Below are 11,561 nucleotides of genomic sequence, written 5' to 3' on the forward strand. Positions count from 1 at the left end.
GAGCTATCAGTTCAAGATTATATTGAATCAAACATCATTCGAATTTTAAAATCATTGTCTAAAATATTACACTGTGTGTCTTAATGTCATCATCAATGTTTAACTTTAATACTAATTTCACAGCTACATACTTTCAAAGTATAATACACAATGTAACAAATGGCACAAGTTTTGATGAATGATCAATGAGACAAGTATCAAGCAATTTGATTTGTTAGTGATAGTAGAAAATGTATATTTAAATCAGATTGGCTGCTGTCATAAATCATGTGATTATGCATTTCCCAATCAAAAGTGGTGGGAAATTTCACTAGTTTGTGGGTTGTTTAGTAGTATTGCATCAAATTTGGTGCGAAAAGTGTTACGTTGAATTTGGTGCAAAGTGGAGAGTGGGACTTGTATTACATTTCTTAAACATGGTGCAAATACATTTATAAAAAAAAAAAAGGAAATTAGCTATATTATGTTATGTATTTATTTAATTTGTATCTCTATATCTACTAGTGCATCAAGTTTGGAGCAATACTTTGCACCAAATTTGGAGCAATACTTTGCACCAAATTTGGAGCAATACTTTGCACCAAATTTGGAGCAATAATATTGTCCCCTTGCTTTGTAATGAGAGACAGAGTTGTAACATAATAAATAAGTAGTAATGGATTTAATTTTTATCCTTATATCTACTAGTGCACCAAATTTGGAGCAATAATATTGTTTAATTTATAAAGAGTATACAATTTTGATAATGTTTCTAATTTACTTTTATTAAGTAATATGCTTCATTGTCTTGCAGCATCGAACATAACGTTTCTGTGTTTTCAGACACCCATTGATTTCTATGGCATTTGCGGCCTCAAGGGTGCCGGTTTAAGCGATAGGTACTCTGTGTCGGAATTGAAGCAAGCGTACCTGTTGAATGTTTGATAAATTGGTAAGGTCAAATAGAGTCGAATGTGAATTTGAAACATCTGGAATGACGCAACCATCGATCTGCGTTGGATAATATCGCGGTAGCGTATATTACGTCACACATTTCAACATTTGACTATCTTGACGCTTTGTTAACTATGGAGGATCAATCTTGCATCGAATATGACACAGGATTCCAGCGTATTATCAGTTGAAGGTTTGATAATTCTACCCCAGAATTTTGACTTTGTGACCCTTATTAAGGAAGTAAATGGTGAACCTGTAAATTAGTTGAATATTTTCTTTGCACACAGACTCAAACAAAATAATGGACAGGCATGCTGTTTGCATAATGTTAACATATTTGCAAATTGTACATTCATGTTATTTTTACAAATCATTTACAGGCTTTTAAAAATATAAGTGTATTGTTTTTGCACTGTACATTTATGAATAAGACACATAAATTGTTAGATTTGATGATGCCACTATATGGTAAATGTTGTTAAATTTTAAAGAGACATTGGGGCCTAGTTATCAAGCCGTCAACCTCAAATACGCTGGAATTCCGCAGCGTATTTGTGGCGAGGCTGATTCGCCTTAGTTATCAAAGGCTCGAGACCGGCAAAAGTAGAATTTTGTGACGTAAGCATCGATCCGCCGGACTCAGTCCGACACAGATCGATTCTTACGTCACTCCAGATGTTCCGCACACAAGTACGGCACATTCTCACTACTTTTGCTAGCTATCAAAAAACTAGCAGGTACGCTCGGCACTTTTACGGCCCAGCGTACCTGGTTTTCAATCCGCCAGCCTGGAGGCGGCGGATCCCATAGGAATCAATGGGAGTCTGACCATAGCGAAAGTACAAGTTCGCTGCTGACAGACATCCCATTGATTTCTATGGGAGATGTCTGCACCTAACACCCTAACATGTACCCCGAGTCTAAACACCACTAATCTGCCCCCCCCTACACTGCCGCAACTAAATAAAGTTATTACCCCCTAAACCGCCGCTCCCGGAGCCCACCGCAAGCTACTCTATACATATTAACCCCTAAACCGCCACTCCCGGAGCCCACCGCAACTGTAATAAATGTATTAACCCCTAAACCGCCGCTCCCTGAACCCGCCGCAACCTATATTAAATGTATTAACCCCTATCCTGCCCCCCCTACACCGTCGCCACCTATAATAAATTTATTAACCCCTAATCTGCCCCCCCTACACCGTCGCCACCTATAATAAATTTATTAACCCCTATCCTGCCCCCCACTACGCCGCCGCCACTGTCATAAAATTATTAACCCCTAAACCTAAGTCTAACCCTAACCCTAACGCCCCCCTAACTTAAATATTAATTAAATAAATCTAAATAAATTAATCTTATTAAGTAAATGAATCCTATTTAAAACTAAATACTTACCTTTAAAATAAACCCTAATATAGCTACAATATAAATAATAATTATATTCTAGCTATCTTAGGATTTATATTTATTTCACAGGTACTTTTCAATTTATTTTAACCATGTACAATAGCTATTAAATAGTTATTAACTATTTAATAGCTTACCTAGCTAAAATAAAGAGAAATGTACCTGTGAAATAAATCCTAACCTAAGTTACAATTACACCTAACACTACACTATACTTTAATAAATTATTCCTATTTAAAAATAAATACCTACCTGTAAAATAAACCCTAAGATAGCTACAATATAATTAATAATTATATTATAGCTATCTTAGGATTTATATTTATTTTACAGGTAACTTTGTATTTATTTTAGCTAGATAGAATAGTTATTAAATAGTTATTAACTATTTAATAACTACATAGCTAAAAGAAATACAAAATTACCTGTAAAATAAATCCTAACTTAAGTTACAATTAAACCTAATACTACACTATCATTAAATTAATTAAATAAACTACGTACAAATAACTACAATTAAATACAATTACATAAACTAACTAAAGTACAAAAAATAAAAAAAGCTAAGTTACAAAAAATAAAAAATAAGTTACAAACATGTTACAAATATTACAACAATTTTAAGCTACTTACACCTAATCTAAGCCCCTAATAAAATAACAAACCCCCCAAAATAAAAAAATGCCCTACCCTATTCTAAATTAAATAAATTTCAAAGCTCTTTTACCTTACCAGCCCTTAAAAGGGCCATTTGTGGGGGCATGCCCCAAAGAAAACAGCTCTTTTGCCTGTAAAAGAAAAATACAACCCCCCCCCAACATTAAAACCCACCACCCACATACCCCTAATCTAACCCAAACCCCCCTTACAAAAACCTAACACTAATCCCCTGAAGATCATCCTACCTTGAGTCGTCTTCACTCAGCCGAGCCACCGATGGAACTGTCATCATCCAGGCGGCGCTGAAGAAGTCTTCGATCCGGCCGATGTCATCTTCAAAGAGGCGCTGAAGAGGTCTTCTATCCGGGCGAAGTCATCTTCCAAGCCGGGTCTTGAATCTTCCTTCCGCCGACGCGGAACCACCTTCTTCACCGACGGACTACGACGAATGACGGCTCCTTTAAGGGACGTCATCCAAGATGGCGTCCCCTCAATTCCGATTGGCTGATAGGATTCTATCAGCCAATCGGAATTAAGGTAGGAAAAATCTGATTGGCTGATGGAATCAGCCAATCAGATTGAGCTCGCATTCTATTGGCTGTTCCGATCAGCCAATAGAATGCGAGCTCAATCTGATTGGCTGATTGGATCAGCCAATCGGATTGAACTTGAATCTGATTGGCTGATTCCATCAGCCAATCAGATTTTCCTACCTTAATTCCGATTGGCTGATAGAATCCTATCAGCCAATCGGAATTGAGGGGACGCCATCTTGGATGACGTCCCTTAAAGCAGCCGTCATTTGTCGTAGTCCGTCGGTGAAGAAGGTGGTTCCGCGTCGGCGGAAGGAAGATTCAAGACCCGGCTTGGAAGATGACTTCGCCCGGATAGAAGACCTCTTCAGCGCCTCTTGGAAGATGACATCGGACGGATCGAAGACTTTTCTTCAGCGCCGCCTGGATGATGACTTCATCGGATGGAAGATTTCTTCAGCGCCGCTTGGAGGATTAACTTCTTCCGCTCCGGATGTCCTCTTCAGTTCCATCGGTGGCTCGGCTGAGTGAAGACGACTCAAGGTAGGATGATCTTCAGGGGATTAGTGTTAGGTTTTTGTAAGGGGGGTTTGGGTTAGATTAGGGGTATGTGGGTGGTGGGTTTTAATGTTGGGGGGGGTTGTATTTTTCTTTTACAGGCAAAAGAGCTGTTTTCTTTGGGGCATGCCCCCACAAATGGCCCTTTTAAGGGCTGGTAAGGTAAAAGAGCTTTGAAATTTATTTAATTTAGAATAGGGTAGGGCATTTTTTTATTTTGGGGGGGTTTGTTATTTTATTAGGGGGCTTAGATTAGGTGTAAGTAGCTTAAAATTGTTGTAATATTTGTAACATGTTTGTAACTTATTTTTTTATTTTTTGCAACTTAGCTTTTTTTATTTTTTGTACTTTAGTTAGTTTATGTAATTGTATTTAATTGTAGTTATTTGTAGTTAATTTATTTAATTAATTTAATGATAGTGTAGTATTAGGTTTAATTGTAACTTAAGTTATGATTTATTTTACAGGTAATTTTGTATTTCTTTTAGCTATGTAGTTATTAAATAGTTAATAACTATTTAATAACTATTCTAACTAGCTAAAATAAATACAAAGTTACCTGTAAAATAAATATAAATCCTAAGATAGCTATAATATAATTATTAATTACATTGTAGCTATCTTAGGGTTTATTTTACAGGTAAGTATTTATTTTTAAATAGGAATAATTTATTAAAGTATAGTGTAGTGTTAGGTGTAACTGTAACTTAGGTTAGGATTTATTTCACAGGTACATTTCTCTTTATTTTAGCTAGGTAAGCTATTAAATAGTTAATAACTATTTAATAGTTATTGTACATGGTTAAAATAAATTGAAAGGTACCTGTAAAATAAATATAAATCCTAAGATAGCTAGAATATAATTATTATTTATATTGTAGCTATATTAGGGTTTATTTTAAAGGTAAGTATTTAGTTTTAAATAGGATTCATTTACTTAATAAGAGTTAATTTATTTAGATTTATTTAATTAATATTTAAGTTAGGGGGGCGTTAGGGTTAGGGTTAGACTTAGGTTTAGGGGTTAATAATTTTATTACAGTGGCGGCGGCGTAGTGGGGGGCAGATTAGGGGTTAATAAATTTATTATAGGTGGCGACGGTGTAGGGGGGGCAGGATATGGGTTAATAGGTTTAATATAGGTTGCGGCGGGTTCATGGAGCGGCGGTTTAGGGGTTAAACTATTTATTTAGTTGCGGAGAGGTGCGGGATCAGCAGGATAGGGGTTAATAATTTTATTATAGAGGGCGACTGTATGGGGGGGCAGGATAGGGGTTAATACATTTATAAGAGTTGCGGCAGGGTCTAGGAGCGGCGGTTTAGGGATTAGTAACTTTATTGAGTTGCGGGAGGCTCCGGGGGCGCCGGTATAGGGATAGAACAGTGTAGTTTAGTGTGAGTGCTTAGTGACAGGCTAGCAATAAAGCTGGGAAAAAGCCGAAGGGCAGCGAGATCGGATGAGTGATAACTGTCACAGTCCGCTGCTCATCGCCCCGCGGCTTTTTGACAGCTTTATTTGATAACTTAGGCGTATTTTTTCAGATCCGCGGCGGCGAAGGTAGGCGAGCTTAGGCGGGCGTATTGGGCCTGCGAAGCAAGAAAAGTAGACGGCTTGATAACTACCCCCCATTAAAGAAACACTAAAGTAATTTTTTTATTTTTAAATCCATAATATATATTAACAATTAATTGTAATTGAAGATACATATATTCATACAGTTACAACCAATAAAACAGTGCAGTATGATGGTAGACCAAAAGAGGAGTGCCAATAAATTTGGCAGGTGGGCCACCTTGGGCAATATCCTAGATTCACAGCCCTGTTCAAAAATGTTTTTTTCAAAAGTATAAAAGAAAAGTATAAAAGAAAACAAGTTTTAAAATAGAATGGAGAAACCACAATATGTAATTTTACATTCTTTAAAAAAGAAAGAAAAAAAACAGCAAAACACATTTAGTTTTCATTTTTTTGCACAATGTCTGTGACTTACCAAAGGTGCTGAAAAACACAGGAGAATTTTCAGGTCTGCAATGTTATCAAGATATAGCTGCTTTATCCGTTGCCAAATTGTGCTGCCACAACCAGTGAAGCTATTCCTGTCGTTAATGAGATGCTGCTTGTCATCTTTCATGTTGTCTTCTGGGGTCACACAAATTAATTCTCTATTTGTGTCATTTATATCCAGAAAACGTTATTGCAACACCTTTAGGAGTTTGTCGGAAGGCAAATGAAAACCAACCTGTAGCTCAGGTTGAGCGTATTTGTATGTACCCTGTCTGTGGATAAACTGGTTTTGCCCTTTCACACCATAATTAGCTGAATGCATGTTTGCCTTATCTCTTTTCACAGTCAGGTCATACTAACTAATATATTATTACTGATCACAACCATTCTGCTTTTATCTCCCATGCTTGACACTGTTTTATATCTTCCCTGCAGACCTGTAAAGCTCTGCCTATGTTGTGGCCGTTAACCTTTCTAAGAATGTCTCCCAAACTGGGGATAATCTTATTAAAAATAAAATATAGAGGGTGCGAAACGATTTGCCCATACAAATGCTCTTTTCAGGGCAATGGGCAGCTTAGGTTTTTGTTAGAGAGAGGTTTTTTATTTTGGGGGGGTTTGTTGGGTGGTGGGTTTTACTAATGGGGTGTCTGTAGTTTTTCAAGGTAAATTTAGACTTAATTTTTTTTAGTAGTTTTAGTTTTTTCTTAATGCGTAATTTAGTTTTTTTAATTGGCAGTTATTTTAATTTTAGTATAATAGTTTAGTATAATAGTTATGTTAGGTTAATTGTTAGTTTAAACTTAAGGTTTTTTTAATTTCACAGGTAAGTTGTTATTTATTTTAATTTAAAGTTAGGGGGTGATAGGTTTAGTGGTTAATAGTTGAATTAATTAGTGGCGATGTGGGGGGTGACGGTTTAGGGGTTAATATGTTTATTTAGTAGTGCCGACTGCCGATGTGGGGGGCTGGCGGTTTAGGGGTTAATAGGTTTAGTTAGTGGCAGCGGTGTCGGGAGCGTCGGAATAGGGGTTAATAACTTTATTATAGTGGCGAGGATGTGGGCAGGCGGCAGATTAGGGGTTTATAAGTTTAATATAGTGTTTGTGATGCTGGAGGGCTGTGGATTAGGGTTAATAGGTAGTTTATGGGTGTTAGTGTACTTTGTAACACTTTAGTTATGAGTTTTGTGAAACATTTTTGTTACACAAAATCCATAACTACTGCTCTCAGATGGCGGTATGGATTGTGTCGGTATAGGCTGTAATGCAAGAATTTTAGCCTCACTGCACAACCTGTAATACCGGCTCTATGGAAATCCCAAGCAAAAACGTCATTTTTTTGAGTGCAGGATTGACGTTGCGTTACAGGCTAAAATGTTTGCAGTATAATGGCTACATTACTGTTTTTACGTTGAAATTGCCATTTTTTCAGCGTTAAAACCATAACGCAAAACTCGTAATCTAGGTGATAGATAATTAAAGATTAATTGCTGATATATAGAGGTATTTAACATTGCACAAGCATTTCTGGTGAAATGCTTGTGCAATGCTGCCCCCTGCACATTCTTGTGCTTCTTAACTTTTGTTTTGCAAGGAAACAGCTGCATCCGCAGCATAGTAAATAGGCCCCAGTGCTTGGATTCATAAGAAAAATAATGTTATAAAAAAAATTCTGTCCATGGTCCTTTCTAAAATGGAAAAGGACACTAACAAAACATTAAAATATTTTTTTTAAATCAGAATATGCATCAATGTTTAAAGTGTAATTGCTGATATATAGCATGGACTCAAAAGTAAAATAATGTATTAAAGGGCCATAATAGTTAGAAAATGCTATAAATCGCTAGATCATGTAATTTTAAGACTATCGACTCTGTATTGATGAGTATTTAACCCCCACAAAGGGATTAAACACACAATAGAAATACTGCAGGTCTTGAGCGAAAACTACTATTGATTAGTATGACATTTTTTTTTATTATTATGGCTCTTTACGTTTTGCACTTGCAGCCAATGAAACCAAGCAGTATAGAAGCTCAGAGGCAGAGTGCCAGCAAATTTGTTATGACCTCCACCTTGTTTTCATATTCACATTTATCATTCACAGTTTTTACAATATGATTGTGTGAAGGCTCATATTTACACTATGATTTTAATTGAAATTGAACTCTTCCACCTAATGGAGGGAAACGTTTACTTTAAAATAAGTCCCAGTGTATCATGAGGTTGAACAAGCTAACACGTTTCTGTTTCTAGGTGTATGTTCCTTCACAGCAAGCAATTCTGCAAAATGATTGTAAACCAAGAGGTCTGACCTCAAGGTCAAGCATGAATGCAAGAGAGTGAAGGAACTTAAAAATGCCCAAGGCTGTTCTTCTCTCACTAATGAAGGTACCTTTATTATGCATTAATAAAACATGCTCCAAATTAGGGATTTACTTTACACAAATAACTCAGTCAATGACTTTAGAAAGCAGGTGAACAATTTAAACCTGAAAATCAGGAACATCTAGTGACATATTTCAAATGTCTTATTATATCACTTGGAGCATTGCGTTCAACTAAAAGGGACATTAAACACAAATTGTAAGCTGAATGATAATGTACCTTTAAATCTAAGAAGAATTTTGCAATGAATTATGCAGATTTATTTTGTCAAATGAGCATATTGTTTTATATTTTTTCTTTTCACTGATTTCCCTGTCCCCCAGAACAAAAGAATCCTTGTTAACCAATCACAAACTAATATGCATATATAGCATGAACTCTGTTTGCATAAGTGCAGTTAAAGGGATACTAAACCCAATTTTTTTCTTTCATAATTCAGATAGAGCATGAGATTTTAAGCACCTTTTTAATTTACTCCTATTAACAATTTTTATTTGTTCTCATGCTATCTTGATTTGAAAAAGCAGTACTGTAAGCTTTAGAGCCGGACCATTTTTTGTTCAGCACCTGGGTAGCACTTGCTGATTTGTGGCTAAATGTAGCAAACCAATCAACAAGCTCTACCAAGGTGCTGAACTAAAAATGGGCTGGCTCCTAACCCTTTATTACTGCGTTTTCAAATCAAGATTACATGAGAACAAAGAAAAATTGATAATAGGAGCAAATTAGAAAGTTGCTTAAAATTGCATGCTCTATCTGAATCATGAAAGAAAAAAATGTGGGTTTAGTATCCCTTTAAGGAAACAAAAGTTGAGGAAAGTTAGTCTGCCCTCTTTTCTTAAGGTGGTTTAGCACCTAGCCCCGCTCCAGCTTCCCAGCAAACAAGCCCGCACACCTCCCTGCTGTATTTAATGGTGCTTCCAGCACTACTGAAGTAAGTTCTCTCTCCCTTCTCCCTCTGTAGTGTTGCTGTATTTTTGCTGCTCTCTGGGGGTTTTTAGCACCTACCCCCGCTCCAGCTTCCCAGCTAACCAGCCCGCCCACCTCCCTGCTGTATTTAAAGTGAAAGTAAACTTAGTTGTTCTGCACAATTACACAGTCAATCTAAAAACAATAGGACTTTTATTCATTGTTTCGCTATAACAAATATAAAAATAACGTTTTCACCGCATCTAAACCGCATCTAAACTTTACTTCCTGGTCACGTTTTTGAGCTCCTCCAATTGACTTTCTGGCCGATCGGCAGCCGTGAAGCTACGTCATACAAGCCTGTCACCCATTGCGCATGTGCCAAATCTAATTTGTACATGAATTTCTCCGTTGCGCGTTCACAATTCGCGCATGCACTCAGCTACTAGTTGTTTTGTGCCAAGATAGTAAGCATTTCAGACGGCTGCTCCGACTTTGCAATTATTAGCGATCGTAAGTATTTTAAAGTCTATATTACTTCTGCTCACAATATTTACAATATTTATACTGAAGTTTATAGATTTATATTAATCACGCTAAAAATTAATCGGCTAGATTTAGAGTTTTGTCGGTAAAGACCCGCGTAGCTAACGCAGCTTTTTTTCCTACCGCTGCTCCCAAACAACGCTGGTATTTAGAGTTGTCTGAAGGGCTGCGTTAGGCTCCAAAAAGGGAGCGTTGAGCCTAATTTACCGCCACTTCAACCCTTAATACCAGCGTTGCTTATGGAAGCGGTAAGCAGCTAAAACGTGCTCGTGCATGATTCCCCCATAGGAAACAATGGGGCAGTTTGGGCTGAAAAAAAACCTAAAACCTGCAAAAAAGCAGCGTTAAGCTCCCAACGCAGCCCCATTGTTTCCTATGGGGAAACACTTTCTAAGTCTGCACCTAACACCCTAACATGAACCCCGAGTCTAAACACCCCTAACCTTACACTTATTAACCCATAATCTGCCGCCCCCGCTATCGCTGACACCTGCATTACACAATTAACCCCTAATCTGCCGCTCCGGACACCGTCGCCACCTACATTATCCCTATGAACCCCTAATCTGCTGCCCCCAACATCGCCGACACCTATATAATATTTATTAACCCCTAATCTGCCCCCCCCAATGTCGCTGCTACCTTACCTACACTTATTAACCCCTAATCAGCCGGCCAGACCTCGCCGCTACTTTAATAAATGTATTAACCCCTAAACCGATGCACTCCCGCCTTGCAAAGCCTATAATAATTTGTATTAACCCCTAATCTGCCCCCCCCCCCAACGTCACCGCCACCACCTAACTTCAAGTATTAACCCCTAATCTGCCGACCGGAAATTGCCTCTACTCTAATAAATGTATTAACCCCTAAAGCTAAGTCTAATCCTAACCCTAACACCCCCCTAAGTTAAATATAATTTAACTTTATAAACTAAATAAATTAAATATTATTAACTAAAGTATTCCTATTTAAAACTAAATACTTACCTGCAAAATAAACCCTAAACTAGCTACAATATAAAGAATAATTATATTGTAGCTGTTTTAGGATTTATATTTATTTTACAGGCAACTTTGTATTTATTTTAATTAGGTACAATAGCTAATAATAGTTAATAACTATTTAATAGCTACCTAGTTAAAATAATTACAAAATTACCTGTAAAATAAATCCTAACCTAAGTTACAATTAAACCTAACACTACACTATCAATAAATTAATTAAATAAATTACCTACAATTACATACAATTAAATAAACTAAACTAAATTACAAAAAAAAAACACTAAATTACAAAAAATAAAAAAAATTACAAGAATATTGGGTTAATTACACCTACTCTAAGCCCCCTAATAAAATAAAAAGCCCCCAAAATAATAAAGGTCCCTACCCTATTCTAAATTAAAAAGTAACCAGCTCTTTTACCAGCCCTTAAAAGGGCTTTTTGCGGGGCATGCCCCAAAGTAATCAGCTCTTTTGCCTGTAAAAAAAAAATACAACCCCCCCAACATTAAAACCCACCACCCACATACCCCTACTCTAACCCAAACCCCCCTGAAGATCTCCCTACCTTGAGTCATCTTCACCCAGCTGGGCCGAAGTCTTCATCC

At 36.9% G+C, this 11,561-nt stretch overlaps 1 protein-coding gene across 1 annotated transcript in view; it reads right to left on the reverse strand.

Annotated features, from left to right (window-relative positions):
- LOC128652465 (multidrug and toxin extrusion protein 1-like) overlaps positions 1-6,308 on the reverse strand; it is a 191,073-nt gene extending 184,765 nt beyond the window's left edge. Inside the window, exon 1 of the mRNA XM_053705403.1 lies at positions 6,091-6,308. Within this exon, the coding sequence (XP_053561378.1) occupies positions 6,091-6,231 (141 nt within the window). The 5' untranslated portion in view covers positions 6,232-6,308. The remainder of the gene's footprint in view (positions 1-6,090) is intronic.
- Positions 6,309-11,561: the final 5,253 nt, after the last annotated feature.

This window comes from Bombina bombina, chromosome 3, assembly GCF_027579735.1.
Source record: "Bombina bombina isolate aBomBom1 chromosome 3, aBomBom1.pri, whole genome shotgun sequence".
Classification (NCBI taxonomy): Eukaryota; Metazoa; Chordata; class Amphibia; order Anura; family Bombinatoridae; genus Bombina; species Bombina bombina.